At 34.7% G+C, this 19,083-nt stretch overlaps 1 protein-coding gene across 1 annotated transcript in view; it reads right to left on the reverse strand.

The window, feature by feature from the left end:
* Positions 1–309: 309 nt before the first annotated feature.
* Positions 310–19,083, reverse strand: part of LOC149087981 (ubiquilin-1-like) — a 35,091-nt gene continuing 16,317 nt past the window's right edge. Inside the window, exons 8-14 of the mRNA XM_089243344.1 lie at positions 18,186–18,309; positions 16,622–16,902; positions 14,687–14,770; positions 12,257–12,372; positions 7,412–7,664; positions 5,977–6,055; positions 310–1,818 (exon numbers count right to left, since the gene is read on the reverse strand). Coding sequence (XP_089099470.1) covers positions 1,742–1,818; positions 5,977–6,055; positions 7,412–7,664; positions 12,257–12,372; positions 14,687–14,770; positions 16,622–16,902; positions 18,186–18,309 — 1,014 coding nt within the window. The 3' untranslated portion in view covers positions 310–1,741. The remainder of the gene's footprint in view (positions 1,819–5,976; positions 6,056–7,411; positions 7,665–12,256; positions 12,373–14,686; positions 14,771–16,621; positions 16,903–18,185; positions 18,310–19,083) is intronic.

The raw sequence follows: 19,083 nt of genomic DNA on the forward strand, positions 1-19,083 counted from the left end.
TGCAGGTGAATCAGGAAAACATTGTAGTTCTAAAGTATGGTATAGCTCACTACAAAGTTCTGCAGGCTCAGATTTTTTCCCATTGTCTTTCAATATTCAGTATAGCTACTAAAAAAGTCATCGGGTCATGTAAAATGTTTCAGAGGGATGTTTTTCCAAGTCCTTTTGAAAGCACAATCAATATGATGGAAGTCAGAATTTTGCCATTTATCTAACAAAAGAACTAACACACATAAAATCTTTTATACACAAAATGAAAACAAAAAATCAAATTTGTAGTAACCTGAGCAAAAAAAATAAAGACCAAAATACTATAATAATTTTAATATGCAAATCTATACATTCTCCATTAAACCGTTTATTTCACACTTACACAGGCATGCTATTGTTTCCATTAACTTTTAAATAAATTTGTGAAATTTTCTTGGAGAAATCAAAACTCGATTTTCCAAACCGAACAACTTGAAGCAATTTTTTTCTAAATCATCATGACACAGATTCCAAGGAGAGTATTAAAAAAAAAAGTAACAATTAAGATATAACAGTCATTAATAATAGTGATAATATTCAAAACCAAATATACGTAATAGAAAATGGAAAATACAGTGGTACCTCAATCTGAAAGTGTCTCAGCGAGAAAAACCTTACGAAAGATCTGGCACTTCGAGCGAGTCGGAGTTGAAAGCTTTGCTAGATTGCTCACAAGATGAATGCAGTATACTGTACAAACTACTTTTTTACACTCTGCAAAGAATGAGCTATTTTGCATCATACTAATTCTCTTTCGTGATGGCGCCAATGATTTAGGAGTGGGGGGGGGGGGCAGGGTGTGGGAAGAATTGACGGAATCTCCAGCATTGATTACATGCAATATATCCGTCTGAAATACGAGATTATCATGATACAAGTGATTTCACAGAATGAATTAAGATGGAGGTACCAATGTAATTCCAAAAAAGAAATTTTAACATACCAGGACGAATATACAGCAACACATCCACATCATACACCAAACCTTTTTTTTTCCCAAGGCTACTTCGTGAGATAAGCACAGAGAGATATGTAGCATAAAGAAATTGTAAATTTTTTTAAAAATTTAAACTTTTTCTCATCTCACATAACCTTTTTTTTGTTTCTCCAAAAAGCAGCTACAAATAGCGAGAAAGAGGGGGAGGGGCTAAATTAAATTTAGCGCACATTCAAAAATTTTAATTTTTTTTCTTGGAAGTGTGAAGGACATACAATCAGCCATTTCACGGAATCAGACACATTTTTTTCCCACTAGAAACAACTACTCTTTACAATCTTTTTTGCTAATATGCAACATTCACATTCAGCCGAAGAAAAACTGTCAAATAACGGGACATAGGAAAGAATCGAGAGGAAAAAGTCAAAACGCAGAATTTTTCTTCTTTCTGTTCAATTCTTTATTTATTGCACGGTTCGAAAAAACTGTGATAAATCCGAAAGAGGTAAAATATTTTACGGCAAATGGACTCATGGAATACACAGGAGAAACAAGCGTGTGCCACATCTCGACCAATGGCATTTTAAGATGATGTATGTAAAAGTTATTTTTTATCTTTTCCAGTATCGCAACTGCATTTTTTTTAAAAGATATTGTAATTACCACATAATATTTGGAAATTGGTCCAGTATATATATATAATTCTGTGTGAATATATATAATGTACTTTGTTGGATGCTTTGGGAAGGGGGTGTTAGCTAGCAGATTTTTTTTTTACGCTGGGTTGAACTGCTGTGATTGCAATAACCTTTCTACTGCTGCATTTATGTCACCAAATGAAGAAATAAGAGCTGAAAAGAAACGAGAAACAAGTTATTGCACAAATGTGGCAGTTAATACACAAAAATATACATAGCACAGACCAAACCAACAAAACAAACATTTTCTAACACACAAAACAGAAACTGCAAAAAAAAAAAATCAATTAAATTTGCAAAATTAAACATTTAGACATCTCTATTTTAAGTCCTCAACAGCTCTAAGCCTCTTCAAACCTTCATATGCATATACAAGGTTTGTTCAAAAAATATCTGATCATAATTTCTCGTGCATGACCAGTGAAGCTAGGGAGATATAGGCTATTCAAATTATTATATAGGCTATTATTCTGGTAGGCTATTCAAATGAGCATGCTTAAATTTTTGCCCACTTGCAAAAGCTGTCAATCACCAGCAGACCCCCAATGTGTGACAGTGTGCAAGTGCCCTCACATTTTCATTTTTGAAAAAAAAAATAAGCCAGGAAAAACTTGAACACCATTACATTACATTTTGTGTCGTGATTGGCAATTTGCAAGTGCAAACAATCTGTAACATCCAATGAACCTTTGGAGGTGGACCGTACAAAGGAGTACTTTGACGCAGCAGATGCTCATACATTGATGAAGAATGAAGCATGTTCTGGCAGGCCCTCAACGTCCAGAAATAAGATAGTTATTGACTAAGTGAAGACTCTGGAGATGTAAGATAATCAAATTACTATCAGAGAACCTGCAGAGCATTAGCATTGGACCCATTCATTCCATTTTGACAGACCATTTGATCTTCAGAAGATGTAATTTCAAAGTCATGCTGACCATCCTCTTTGACTCCAGTGGCACGATTCATCATGAGTACGCACAATACAGCCATTACACAGGAATACTGCCAAGAGGCTTTGTGTTGCAATTGACAGCTCCATCATAATTAATGCAGTAGTATTGTTCAAGTTTTTCAAAAACCAAAATGTAATGGGCTTGTACTTTCTCACTCACCTATGGTTTGCCAGTGACTGGCAGATTCGGCAGGCAGGAAAAAATTCAAGCACAAGCATGCACACAAGGTTTGGTGCACGTATGTAGGCAGTCCTAGTCTCCCTGGCTTCATTGGTTCACGTATGAAAAATCACGGTCAGATACTTTTTGAAGAAACCTCATTTATGATAAAGACCTATATTTGGAACATTTTGCTGGCAAAAGGGATCTGACCAAGAACTTTTATTAACACCATTTCTGATCACAGTGTAGGCATATAGTTCTGTTCATAAAAGAAACAACTAATGCAAGATCATATCATTTTTATTTGCTATGATAACACGAATGACATTCTAGCTTAAGATGCTCATAACATTTTACTTTACAAGAATGTCAATGGATAATGCTTTCTTAAAAAATATAATTTTTTTTCGTCTGCCTCTTATCTTTAATCATTCAGCATCTGTTTGCAATAAAAGGTCGATTGCAACATTGATGTTGCCGGAAGCTAATATCAGTGCTACAAAGTAAAAAATAAATGTTATAAGTGTGAAAAATAATTGCTATCTAATAAATACAGATGCATAAATTAGTTTTTTTGCAATAAACACACAATCTTGCACATATAATCATTGTAAAAAAAAATTACTGTGCTAAAAGAAGTTTTCGTTTTGCAGCAAAAGTTTGCATGCATTTATGTCTCAAGCAAATACACTGGTGGAAAATAAAATCTCAACACCAAGAAGAAATTAGTTTAGAGGAATGGAATTTACGCAAAGCAATTGTCTAGGTAACACATTTGATTAAAGTTTCAAGGTCACAGGTTAAAGTAAGTATGAGAAAATGCATTTTAAATGTGAAATGGTATATTAATAACCACTGTAGTTGCCACGATTGTGCATGCATTGTGTCATACAGGTGCCGTATGTCATTTTATAGGATGGAGTTTCATGCCTGTTGTCAGTCAAATCAGCAATGGTTAATGCTGGTTGTGGATGACGCTGAATTTGTCTTCCAATAATGTACCATACATGCTCGATGGGAGAAAGATCTGGTGATCTCGCAGAGCAACGCAACATGCCGACACTCTGTTTACATCCCGTATTTAAAGCATATGTGAGTTGCATGATCATATTGCACTACTCTTATTCGTCTAGTGCAAAATTTGAATAAACGTCATCTTTCAGATGTGCAAACACTCCTTCCAAATTTCGTTTATCTAGCATAACTCTTTCTTGGTGTTGGGATTTTCTTTTCTGCCAGTGTATTTGAATGACATAAGACATGAATAGATAGGTTCGAAATCCTAAGGGTGTGAAAAGTGTTGCTTCTGCTACCCTATTGGAAGCAGTCAGAGGCTACTTGTCTACAATTCATTTGCTGTGAAGGGAACAAACACATTTTTGAACACTTGGCAAGCTTTTATGATGCAATAAAATTTTTTCCAATTAGTAAAGTTTGTATGGTGCCCCAATTATGTTGAACAACAATAAAATTGCATCAGAAATAAAAATATATAATTCCACAGGTTTCTGACTGTAATTTGTTGTTGTAGTAATTTATAATTTGCCAGTAATTTTGTTGCTGACTTACTGAGCACAAAAATCACCATGAAGAAGTTTTATTGACTGGTTTTTAAGATTCCACTGTGTTAATAATTAAACAGGCGCTTTACAAGTGCTATCACTGGACAACATAAAATTGCATCCAAAATGAAAATGAACAATTCTGAATGTTTTTGACCTGCTGAACACTAATATCACCATTAAAAAGATTTATTGGCTCTTGTTTTCAAGATACTATCTTATTAACTGTTAAAAATATAGGCCTTGGCCAACATTACTGTAAAAGTAAATAATAAAATGTACTTTATATACAGGCGTTATCGTATGGTAAAAAAGTGGCAAGTACCATAGAACAACACTACCGGAGAAAATATCCAACCGCGATGATGGCTGACTACTGTTCAACAATCATATGAGCAATGAAAAACGAAGTAACGTAACATAAGCGAAGTCAGATGGCGATAAATGAAAAATACATTTGTGTTTCTTTGTTGTTGTGTTACTGTGTACATCAATATCATGCCTCTGCAACATTGATAAAGTTTCCACGTATTGGTGGCAGTGTTGGCATGACAGTTTTTGATGGTTTAAACTATCACGTCAAAACCTCAAATATTGCTTTTCCATATAAAAATTCCCATTGGAAATAAATGCAATTAATGTGTGTAATGTTTAAAGTGACTGTTATACAAAGAATAAAAACTTGATACGATTGTAAAATAATTTTCTACTCCACAGAATTATTTTGGACAATTATATATATATATATATATATTTTTTTTTTCTTTCAAAATATACAATTTCTTTAAAGCATAGCATAAATGCTGAAGGAAAAACTATGGAATGATTTGATATTCTCTGATTCAAGATGATTCTTAACCTTCCAAAATTTCTTCAACTGCTTATACGTATATGTGCATTGATATAAACCATCTGTATAAAACCAAAGCTGTACACTTTTTACAACTAATAAGTGTTTAAAAAGTTTATTACACCATGTATGTAATGTTGATTTGTTATTATTAAATTATCTAGATAATCACTGATTCTTAAAACGAAACTCTTATTTTGTTCATAACATTGAAATATATCTAGCAATCAAAATACTGAATTGTGGGACTAAAATGTCATCTAATTTCACAATGCTAGCTTGTGTATTATGCTTAAGAAACTCTGGTAACTTATCCTTAGTTAATCTTAGTTTTTCCTTCTTTTATACTATGATATGGCATATTTACTATCATTTATAATGCAATGGTTTTTTAATTGAAGCTGCATTTGAAAGTACAAAGCAAATGCTTTGGGTATCAAGTCTCGTCATTTTTAAAGAATTTTTCCCTTAGTTTTTAAGGCATTTTTACAAATTTTAGGGAGTTTCGGGCAATTTTTAGGATATTTTAGATCAACATCAAGACCTTAATGATAATGCAAACAAGACATTTTTTTGGTTTTCTTTGCCACTGAATTTCAAATTGAAGCTTGTAAAAAGATGATGCATTGATTGATGATAGGCAATTTTATTCCATGCATGAAAAATACAATTACTACACGATGTTGAAATTGTTCTTAAAAAAATATGGCATCATACGATATCACATGATTTTAAGGGTGCACTTAACAATTCAATATGTGAATAAAAGTAACAATCTTACCTTGTAAGTTAGCTTCTCTATTCATAAACCCCATTGATGCCAGCTGTTCTAGTTGTGTCCGATACCTTTCTTCTGGTGGCTACAAGAAAAACAAAAAATGATTCCTGCTGTCATTGACGTACGCAAAGGTGGGGGACTCTAATTCAACCTCAAGCTAGGGCCGTCATTTCAACTCTCCTGGGGAAGGGGGGGGGGACGAAGAACACTCCATGTATGTGTATATATATACAATTTTTAGTGTATTTTCAAAAGCCAGGGGGTGACGCCCCACCCCTGACACCCCTTTAAATGACGGGCCTGTTTCAAGCCAAGATTATATTGTTTTTTGCAGGAAAAACATAACCCCCAACCCCTCACTTAAGAAAAACATTTGAAATCTGCCCCCCCCCCCCCCGGAGAAAATTCTGCATACACCCATGACTGCTGTGTTTCTATACCCAAATATCAAGCTTGCACAAAATTTCCACTCTAAAATTTAAAAGAAAGTCACAGACCTCTTCTCAGAATAACGTAACTGCTAACTTTGAAGAATCAGAATTCGGGAAATTTTAACATGCATTTAAAAATTCTGAATAAACATAAATGCAAAGCGATTTTTGAAAAAAAAAGGTGGGATTGTTCATTAACTTTACTAAAATGGCAGGGATTCTTCCCCTTTGCAAAAATGTGAAACTGTGCAAGCCTTCATCGATTTGCACCAAGTCACTAATCATCGCCAACCAGTAGTAGGTAAATCTGTGTGTTTGTCAGTACTACTTTCAAATAAAATCATGCTGAAAAAAAATCGCCATCAGGCCTGGAACGGAACATATAGACTTCACAGGACACATGGTAAAAGAAGCTACAGGTCTTCTTGCTGACTTTGGATGTCAAAAGGCCAAATGGATGGGTGGGTGGGGGCATTGGCAAATTTTGTCTGGTTCCCCAAAAATTAAATATCTTTTGTGATTTGATGCAATGGCAACAGTTTACAGCATGCTTGTGAAGTGATTTCAAAGATTAAAAATGAAAGCACCCCCCCCCCCCATAAAATATTTACAATCATGGTCGAAATTCGGGAGACAAGAAATTTTCAAGAGTACCGGAGATGGGATAGAAATTTTCAGACTAAACAGCTATGGAATATATATATATACACATTCTGCTTCAGTATGAAATTTTATGAAAACAATAAGTTAATTGTTTTATAATCTATGCTCACAGAGCTCCTTGAAACCTCTCTTAAGGCCCATCGTTGAGAGTCCCTGCAGCATAGCACGACATCAGATTGAAACGTATTGTTCTCAATATATTGCTTCCTTACATAAAATTTTGCCTTTATTGTTATATTATATTCCTTGTTTCTTATATTATATTCCCTCAATATCTTATATATATGTATATAAAGAATTTCTATACATGACAAGTAATTTTTATAGTTATAAAGTAACCTTACTGTCTCATTAACAGTCAAAGCAGACAGCATATTGGCCATCAAGTGTCCAAACGTATTTTCTGCGCTGCTCATGCTAGGGGATGAAGTTGTAGTCGTGGTAGAACCACCCGTTGTAGCCGTAGTAGTTGTGGAGGTTGATGCCGGAGCACTAGTGTTAGTAGTTGTGGTAGAGGCAGCTGGTGCCGTAGTAGTAGTAGTAGGAATATTAAGGAGATTGCGGAGATTTCCAGATGAAGGTGGTTGTAACATGCCCCTATTTCAAAGGAAACAGCAAAATAATTTAGCTATTTACTATTATATATTTACCTACCAATAATACCACTCAACATGAAATTAACACATAAAGCAGTACTTTATCAGATATATGTGTGAAAGACAAAAAAAAAAAAAATCTATGATGAACAAAATATTGCCATTTATGAATTAAACATGAGCAAAACAAAAATAGTACCAGATAATTGTGTATCACCCAATTTCAGCTACAATAACCTTCCGGTGACTGAACTTTTGCTGGATACATTCAGAGTTTACTTATATATATTCTAATGAGAAGACCATAATACTCAATATATTCTATGAAGATCAGTGTTTCCCAAAGTAGACAACATGTAGGCAACAAAGTAGACAAAGTGGGCACATTATGGGAGGGGGGGGGGAACAGAAGCTACAGATAGAAAGAATGGGGGAGGGGAGGATGAGAAAAACATTTCCTGAAACTATGAACATTGAGGCAAATAAATTCAGAAGGCAATGATGTGCAGATCACATTTTGGTGATCAAATATGAAAAATACAAGCGTAGTCACACCTATAGCAAAAGTCTAATATAATAACCCAAAGAAACAGCAAGACAAGTTTTTGAGATAAATATGCGAATTCTCCCCACTCCCGTTCCTGTGCTTGTCAATGTACTTACAAGAAAAAAAACCTTCAGGGGTGGAAAATGAAAATTTGATTTTTGTAGCAGCATTTATGAGTTTTGTAGCGCTTTAAAATTTTGGCAGTAAATAAAACACAGTTTTTACATACATATGTGCAGTAGCATACACAGGATTACTTTTTACTTTAAAAAACAGTGTTATCTCAGCTCAGAAGGGGTGTCCCCCCCCCACCCCAAGGCACAAAATACATAGAGCTATCTTCTAGAAGAAATAATTTATTCACTTTTAATTTTTAAATCAAAAAAACTTTGTAAAAATATAAATATCTAGAAGTCTCTCGTTCTTTACAATATCAACAAATGAGAGGCTTTTAACAGACACAGGGATGGGATTGCTGTTGACTCTTTTCGGAGCAGTAAATTTAGTGTTTCGGAGCAGCAATCTGTGAATTCGGAGCAGTGCGCAGAATCATTATTACCGTTGTCAGAAATGAAAATTTTTTGAACGAGATAATCAGATTATTCAATTTTGAACATTTTAAACAGTTATAGATTTTCTGCATCAAAAATCAGTTTTATATGTTTGATAAAACTTGCATCCACTTATAGGGACGTAAAAATTAGTCATAATCCAAGCTGGGCGTAAAAAGTAAAAGTTTACAAATCAAACAAATAAGCATACATTAAAAAAAAAACCTCATGACATTTTGTTGACTCATGACTATTTTCCTCCAATTTCTCAAGATCACTACACATTTTTTTCTTTCTGTGTTTTCAGACGAACTTGCCCACTTTCGATGTCTACAAAGTTTTTTCTCTTTATCCCCACTTCTATCATTTTCTCTGCAGTGTTCAGCATAGCTTTTAATGATAACTGAATTTCTAACTCCCTTTCTTCTGCTTTTAGTCTTTGATTCTCATCTGGTCATGGAACTTTCTTATCAAAAGTTTTTTGGTGCTGGTACTTCTGATGCGAGCTGTGAACAGCTTTCAGAAGATTGGCATCGACATCAATATCTTTAGCATTTTGAGAATGCTGTACATAAGATTTTATTTGCCTAATGCCATTGATACTTTCAATCGAAAGATTTCATCTATATTGCAGGAAATATTTGTTTACACTAAAGACCTCTTGCAGTCTGCATTTCCACGTGGGAAAGACATAATAACGCTTTGACAACAACAAACAAAATTTTGACCTTTGCACTACCATCCAAGTTTTTCAGATCAAATATAAATCCCCAATACTTATCTAACCTTTGATAACTCATATGTATATCTTCACACTGCAGAGAAATCCATTCATCCAAGAGAACAGGGGTATCCGAAGGACAAACTTGCGGTAGCTTTGAAACAATGTACTTAATACATGATAATGAAGAGTTTTCCAGTTGGAAAATGGGATGCAAACACTTCATTTTTTCCAGCATGGTGTTCTCAAAAGGTAAAACTTTGAGCAAGTGTTTGATGATCTAGCACCTAATAGAAATTTTTTGTTGAGAACATTCCCCCAACTTAGCAAGATTGGATTCTATTTCAGCACCAACAACCACATTTTTCCCCCAGTTCTCACTGTTTTCTATAGCTGAATTCTGAAGCTCAGCAATTCTAACATTCTGAATATGTTCAGATTTCAGGAAACATGCCATAATTTTCTTAACAAGAGCTCCTAGCTCATCATACAAAATGTGTATGAGGGGCTTCTCTTTTTCAAATAATGTAAGAAAGCCATTCAAAAGTTCTGATGCTTCTTTCAGAAACAAAACTTTCATCAAAACACTTTTATCTGAAAGGACTTCCTGGATTTGATGCAGTTGAGACGAGTCTGATCCGGACTCCTTACTTCTGAATCAATGCTGAATTATCTCTTTCATTAATTCTGGAATTATTTCTCATTAATGCTGGAATTACCTTTCATTAATTCTGGAATTATTTCTCATTAATGCAGGAATTACCTTTCATTAATTCTGGAATTCTTTCTTTCATCAATGCTGAATTCTCTCTCTCATTAATTCTGGAATTATCTTTTATTAATTTTGGAATTACCACTTTTATCAATGCTAAAATTATCTTTCATTAATTCCAGAATTGTCTTTCATTAATGCTGTAATTATCACTTTTATTTATTTTGGAACTGAAATTATCTATTTCATTAATTCTAGAAATTTTCTTTCATTAATTTTGGAATTATCTCATCAATGCTGAAATTATTTCTTTCCTTTATTGTTTTAAACTCCTATTTATGCCATAAGAAAATAACGGGGGATTGTGCGTGTTTTCACTGAGTCACGTGATCTTCTGACGAATGATGTTGCCGACGCCGTTCTTAGCACTGCCAAGGCAAAGACAGCTGACATCATACTTCCTCCAGCTTGATGGTGCAAACATAGTGCGTCCGCATTTCAGATTCAGAAAACCCGCGTCGTCTCCGATAGGTTAAAAAACCTATCGAATTTTTTTTAGCTCAAAATTTGATTTTTTAATCAATCGGAGATGACGCGAGTTTTCGGAATCTGAAATACGGACGCACTATTTTCACACCCAAATGTGGTAAACCTTGGCAGAACCGGTTATCTTGATGAATTCTACAAAAAAAAAACCGGAACATACAGAAAAGGTTGTTATAAGTTACACTAGCAACGCCGAGGTTGATGTCACAACATGATTCAAATGACGTCATCGAAAGCGAAAGTTGAAGAGAGAAATTTCAGAGAACCCCGATTGGCGCAGAAGCGCCAAATTTTCTCGGAAAATCAGCGTTATGGCGCAGTATGTAGCAGGAAATTGCTAATGGCGCAGCTTGGCACAATTGGAGCAGCAATCCCATCCCTGCAGGCATTGTACCATGGTATTTCAGATTTCAAAAATAATGTGAAAATGACTGTTTTTAGATTTACCTTATAAATTTGGTAATCACTAATTTAAAAAAAATCACTACAGGAGAGACTTGAAACACTCATTAGAAAAGTAACTATTTTTCTTGTTTCTGCCGCTGATGCAAGTCTAAGCTGTGCTTTTGTTCTCTTTATTTTCAAGCATTTTTTTAACATTTTATCTTGCTTCTTTTACCACAATTTATCCATTTCATATTTTACATAATTAGTGTTTCTTTTCGAGTTTGTTCTTGATCATTACTTTGGTTTGATTCAATATACTCGGAAATAAACTTCTTTTGCTGCGTCATTCTTAGAATATTTATTATAAAGTCTAAGAAATTTAATAAAGTGATTAAAAACTATAGACAAATTATTTTTAACTTAAACTATAGAAATAGAACTATAGAATGATCAAACTATTAGAAATTTAATAGAATGATCCTGTTTTCATCAGCAGAGATATCCCCAGCAAGTCTTGGAAAAACAATTACTTTTGACAGAAAAATAACGCTATCTGAGTAACATAAGTTAAAACATGAGCAACTGGTCTCGCTCTATAAATAGGATATGTTACATTTGGTTTCCGAACAATTTTTGTCTTGATAGTAATTTTTGATATCTCAGTGGGGCATATACACTGAAGTGCCAAAAGTCATGGGATTCCTTTTAATATCGTATGGGACCTCCTTTTACCAGGCAAAGTGCAGCAACATTAAGAGGTATCCCATGACTTTTGGCACTTAAATGTATGTCCCATTAGTAAGTGAAAGGGTTAAAACACAAAAAAAATAAAATAATGAAAATTGATTGATTATTAAACTAGCATTAATCTTGAATCACTTTAAAGTAAAATTTCACCTAACTTTATCATTGTTACTGATCAACTGCCAAACATTCAGAAAAATAGGTTATTCATTGACTAAAAATAATTTGGAATCATTCTTTTGTTATATTACAAATGAATTTCACATGATAAAAAAATGCTTTTCTCTCAGTGCTTTTCCTGACAGTAACACAGAAGCCCATGCTACACTTATTCTGAAAAATCAAGTTATTAAAATATATATATATATACTCAAAAAATACTTACGAATTGAATAAGCCAGGTGCCACTTGTTGGAGCTGCACAACTCCTTGATTAATTTGCATCAATGCTTGGACAGCTTGAGGGTTGCTCAAAGCAGCTTGCCAGTCAGGATTTTGAAGCTTAAGAAAAAAAAGTATTACCAAATTTAATAAAAGATTTTTGCACAAATTGTTATGAGAGACAATATCACTTTAATCTCATAAGTAAAATAAGCATAAAAAAACAAATTAATACCAACACATTGTTTTCGGGCTTGATAAAAAAAAAAGGTAAATACAGGAGAGATATATCCTAGTTTAATCACAAAATGTGCAAAGAAAAAACACTCAAACATACAATTAAAATAAAAAGCACATAAATTTCATGAAAAATAATTTTTGAATGAAATATAAAAAAAATTTATTCTATCCTAAATACAGATCAACACGAAAATATTCAATATATGTAATATGCTTTCCCTTCCTACTTATAAGATCCTCTGCTCATACAATGGAACAAGACCCTTCCATGAATCAAACAGAATATGGCAAAAAAAAAATGCATAACACCAAACAACAGTTGTCCCTTGGTATTTATGGGGGTTACATTCCGAAGGTCATGATGAATACAGAAAATCTGTGAGTAACCCAAATCATAAACTTTCCCTTTTTAGACATACATATAAAGAAGGGGAAATGATGATGTCCAATGATTCTTGGCGATGCTTCCTGAAAGCACAACATTATAACTTCGGTTAGCTGTGTTTCTTCATTTAATTAAATTTGACATTTGAGCATGATTACAAGCCTTCCTCTATCAATTTTCCTACAGGTAGTAGGTTATTTAATGAAAATACCTATGTAATGAAAAAAAAATTGATTGTGATTTAACCTTGCTTATGCCCTTGTACTGATCATCTTCATGAGGTATTGCTTCCATTTCATCAGTACTACTACTACTTCACCAAACACCATCTCTGGCCATATCGCTATATTGCAATTTACTGCCATTAGTGAGATGGGTTGGAAGTGAAGCCGCTGTCTATCGGTGGTCGCCTCGAGTTCGTTAGGGAAAATATCTTATCTATATCCTCCCTTGGGTTCGAACCCGGGACCCTGACAACAACCTTCACGATGGTAGACGATCTTACCACCATGCCACTTGGGCACCCATTTCATCAGTAGTCATTTCACTTCTTTCTCTGTCAATTCAAGAATTATCATTAATTAATTCTCCAATTTCTTTCTCTCCATGCCCACATCATTGAATCCTCCATCCACCTGCTTCACTAAAGTGACAATGTCTTTCATAATATTTTAGGTTGGCTTAATAGAAACGGAAATATCCTCGGCATACAGTGTTGTTTCTAACACCAGTTGACTGTTCCCATCTTTGAAGTTTTCATAGCTCTGGCAATGACACCAATACAAGATTCATCAAAAGACTGGTTATTTGTGGAGATGTTTACAAGGAAGAAACTTTATATCTGCCCTCATGGGGACACGAATCCCGGTCTCTTTTGAAGGATGAGTGCTCTATCAACTAAGATATGAAAAGAGATAGAATATTTCAACCTTGGAGTGTACATATGTTGAAAGGCTCTGTACCCGGACAGCGGCAACAATCAACTAATAGCTCGTAAATGACAGACCACCAGATGGCCACATGTATATAGAAATGTCCTCTCCACTTGTTAATACAAGATGCATCGAAAGACTGGTTATTTGTGGAGATGATTACAATGTTGTAACCATTGCGTGCCTATCATTAGATATGTAAAATAATATTGTTACCAAATTTTTCCAATCCATATATGTTCACATTAAACAGGATCTAACTGCCAAGTGAAAATCAACAAAATAGCTAATTGCCAATATAGATCTTGTAAAGACAAATCCATTATTTTTAGTACAATTAAGTATTACCAGGAAAAGGGTCAATAGATATTAGTCAATAACAGATGCGAAAAGAAATCATCAGCCTGTCTTAAAAGTGCTACAATCTCTTCTGAATCAGTTGAATTTCAAAATCAAAAATACAGACCAGCCAGGATTAAGAGAATTTCTTTCATATCATTTGAATTGCATGTTTCTAAATGAATAAATAGCAGAAAAATGTTCTGCTACATTAAAAAATCAGATTTAAGTGGCGTATAGTGTGAATACAAAACAGGTGTTTTCATGTAAGACACTTGCAGATGTCTCTAAACAGTTGACTATTTTTTTTTAGCAAAAAAAAAATCATGACAAAACAGAAATATGTGCATGTCAAACTATTACAAAATGTGCAGTGTAAACCCTTATTTGACAATTGTTCTGCAGAAAAAGTCTAACCTATTGAACAATGTTACAGAAGATATCCCACATCAAAACATAGAATGCAAAAAAAATACATTTGTCTCTTCTTTGCAGAGACACTGCTATGAAATACCAATTCTCAGAAATATTCAAGTACCTGAGTAACTATTTGAGGCAACATGGTTCTCATTTGGTCTTGCAATGAAGGATTACTTGCTAGCAGTGGATTCGAGGTCAGCATCTGAACATATAAATGCAAAGTATCAATTATAGGGTAGTAATTTTACACTTACTAAATATACATAAATAGCGGATTATATTTGTAGTTATATAAGTATTTTATTTATAAATAAATATATTTAGGATGAGAGACATTTAGGTTGAAAGGAGAACATTGCGTTCTGGAAAAACCCTCACCATGAAATTCAACCATATAATTTTTTTTTTTAAATTTGTTTCAACTACACTGCTGGCCACCCAAATTGCAACACCAAGAAAGACAAGAGATATCGCAACAATATTTATTTTGTAGATAACATGTTGACCAAGCATCAAATGATTAAATTTATAGACTTCTGTGAAGTGTGGTTCCTGCCAAAATCAGTAGCCAGAGTAGCCGCCATTGTTGGAGATCACCGCTGCCACACGCCTCGGCATTGATTCAAAGAGACTTTGGATGTGTTCTTGGGGTACAGCAGACCAAGCAGCTTCCACGCGTTGCCAAAGTTGATCTGGTGTGGCAGCTGGGGATGTAATCTGGGTCAATCGTTGAGCAACCATGGACCACATGTTTTCTATCAGCGAAAGATCCGGAGAGCGAGCTGGCCAGGGAAGCTATTCAATCTGGCGATTGACGAAGAACCTTTGGACAATGCGTGCCACGTGTGGTCGCGCATTATCCTGTTGAAATATGGCTGTGGGCAAGCCCTGAAGGTAAGGAAGGACAACTGGCTCCAACACCTCGGAGATGTAGCGCTGGTTTTTTAAAGTACCGGCAATGCGTACTAGAGGAGTGCGAGAGTGATATCCAATACCGCCCCATACCATAATACCCGGTGCAGGACCAGTGTGGCGGTGCATAACGCAGCTGTTCAGCATCCTCTCTCCACGGTGTCTCCAGACTCGAATCCGACCATCGTGGTGTTGCAGACAGAAGCGTGACTCGTCAGTAAAGACAATTTCATTCCATTGTGCCGTCCACATCCTTCTTTCATCGCACCATTGGCGGCGGAGACGTCTGTGGTTCTGCGTCAAGGGTAGACGAAGCAATGGACGTCTTGCGGACAGACCACTCTGCTGTAAACGGCGTCGAATGGTACGCGCAGACACTGGATGATGCGGTACAGACTGAATGTGCTGTGCTATGGTTCGTGATGTGGCTGAGCGATCCGTCACTGCCATACGCACAATACGCCTGTCATCACGTGAAGTGGTGCACTGAGGTGGATGCGATCGAACACGTCGGTCCGTCGTACCCTCCTGCATCCAACGATCACATATCCGCATTACAGTTGTTTGGTTTCGTCCAACACGACTACCGATTTCCCTGAAAGATAATCCATAATCTCGGTAGGCCACTATCCTTCCTCTGTCGGACTTGGATACTTGATCAAAAGATGATCGCTGTTTTCAACGAGGCATAATTGATCGTTTTTTTGAAAAAACCACAAGAAAAACACAATTGCCGTACTTCAAATCGTTGAAATCTCCAAGCCTTAAATAGCGCTTTGAAGTGGCGCCACAGGCGCGCGTGATGTGCGTCTGCGCTGAAATTCTAATCATTTGCATATCTCACCTCCGCTAATGCATGTTGTAAATTTCATATTATTTGCATGCTTCCTTCAGGGTGTTGCATTTACGGTGGCCAGCAGTGTAATATAACAAACTATAAAAAAACGAAGGGTTGAGTATTTCAAATTTTCATGTTTAAAATGGTTTGAAAAATTTGTTTACTATTAAAAAAATATATAATTTAAACTTTCTAATGCTATTTTGACATTTCAATCAAAATTTAATAGTTGAAAAAAAAAAATCATCTCTCTCTTTTAATAACATATATGCAATTAAAACACATATGCTTGGAAATACTTACGCGAGAAGCCAAATCTGGATTTGAAGCAAGAGCCTGCATCATATTCTGCATAAATGGCGCATTTAAATTCTGAAGCAGAGAGGGATTATCATTTAGTTGTTGAAACATGCTTTGCATCCCTCTCGAGCCCATCATATTAGCATCCCCTGGTCCTGTTGTAGGCCTTGCTGCTGCTGCTGGTTGAGGAGCAGATCCCGGAGACTGGCTTCCTGAGTTAGGAGCCCATGGATTCGGCAATGGATCCCTGTTCTCAGTTCCCTGCTGAGTAGAGCTGTTTCTTGCTAAAGAATGAGGAAATGTAATACTGATTGTATATGGAATATTTTAAGGTAAAATCAATATTAAGACAACTGACAATATAAGTTTCACTAAGCATATTTCTTATTTTGGTGGAGATGAAAATGACACCTTAAAAAAATATTATATGCAGTAAAACCTTGTTAAGTCATTACCATAATAACTCGTCACTCCGGTTAAGTCGTCGTTTTTCTTCAGGCTCATATAGATTTCATCGACGACAATGTTAGTATATCTTCATTTACTCGTTGCAAATTTGGGTTATCACTATGAAAAAGTTAGTGTGTGTGTGTGTGGAACAGATTAATTTTATGGTTCCTTTAAAAAAAGCTTGTTAACAACATTGCCATATGCTCAAAAGTCACCATAAAAGCCTTTATGTACCAAAAGGAATTCAAGTAACAGTTCAAGTAATGAAAGTTAGCTGGAGAAGCCCGTTTGCAGACTAAAATTTTTCACACGTTAGGGGACTGTTCGAACTAGACCTGATTTCTGCATGGGCCCCACTAATTTAGCAAATTTAAACAAAATATCTTTGTTGAAAAACCAGACCTTTTTCGAAAGTTGAAATCTTCTAGCATGTGCTTTTCTGTACCCAAGCCCCCCCCACCCCAAGCAAAAAGTGGGATTAGTCTAAATTAAAAATTACTAGTATAAATCAAAGTGTGCCAGTTTATTTTGCTATAAGTAATAAAAACTCAAAAAAGGCAAACATTTCTACTTTTTCTTTTGCAATCCATAAATTTTATTAACATTGTAATTTTAGTTCATACTTTAATAAATGTTACATTACTTTAAATTTATTCAATTTTCAAAGTATTGCACATGGAAATTGACGGTCAAGTCGTAACTCCACTTAAGCCATCATAATTTTTCGATAACATGAGGTGACAACGAATTATCAAGGTTTTACTGTATTATTATACCATATTTGCAAGTTGTATCAAACTATCAACTTTTTCTTTGGCTGCTTCCGTTTTGTCCTTTTACATGTTTACTTTGTAAAATCAAGAACTTTTGTCCTTTTAGGGATAAATATGTTTTGTTTATTGAAATAACATTGACTGCATTTATTATTAAAAAAGATTTATAATTTGTCAAAAGTTTGAAATTCGGAAAACTGCAATATTAGACCTTAACAGGGTATGTAAAAATGACTGTGGCTTGTAAACATTACGATATACACAGGATAGATATACTTCAGAGGTGATTAAAATTTCTCAACGGTTAAAATTAAAAATATAAATGAGATTCAATAAAAACTTACTTCCATTGTTCTCAACGAGAGAAGCAAAGGGATTCGAACCAAACTGCTCCTGTGCAGCATTCAACATCGGCTCCTGTAGTTCAGTATACATTCTCCTCAAAGCATTATATCCACCAGGTAAACTCTAAGGATAAATATAATTGACAATAATTTTTGAAAAACACTGGTAAAACTTTCACTTTATTTCAAAACTTGGAAATACCAGGTTCCTTACAGAGCATCTTGTTAGAGAAGACTTTTGAGAAGATTATAGCCGCCTCTATTCATGAAATGAAGTTACTTTGAATAAAAGTTAGTCTAAATCAGGGTTGTAGAAATCATGCACAGTAGAGCTTTTCAAGGCGTGTTAAACTCATCGTTCTCTAGCAACTGGCTCTTCACAGAGGTGAATCTCTTTAATAGAGATCAATAATTAATATGCTGTGTTCCCAAATACAAATGTGCAGAAATAAATGATTATCATCATTTAAATGTTAAATGTGATGTTTACACAGCATGGGGAAAAGTAGTCAGTAAAATTTTTTAAAAAAAATATTGGATTTATAGGCCTGAATTGTTGCTACACTTTTAACACCAAATATAAATTTCAAGTGGTAATGAATCAAAATCATACAAAACGTTTGAAAAAAATATTTTCTAAGCTATCAATCCAAGATATTATAAGATAAGGGTTATCTTATCTGTGTTAATGGCTAATACAATTTATTCATTCTAGAATTTTGACAGTTTCCTCATTTAGATACTTCCTTATAATCATATGATTTTTGCAACTGTTTTTATAGCTGGATTTTTATTCTTTCACGATACCACAAAACAAATTTCTCTAGAGATGCATAGCATTAAACCACCCATTATACTGAGAAAAAACCAACAAAAAACAAAGAGATACTTGAAGCTA

The sequence above is a fragment of the Pholcus phalangioides genome, unplaced genomic scaffold (genome assembly GCF_987345545.1).
Source record: "Pholcus phalangioides strain wild (caught in Gottingen) unplaced genomic scaffold, Ppha-v1.0 ptg000003l_1, whole genome shotgun sequence".
NCBI lineage: Eukaryota > Metazoa > Arthropoda > Arachnida > Araneae > Pholcidae > Pholcus > Pholcus phalangioides.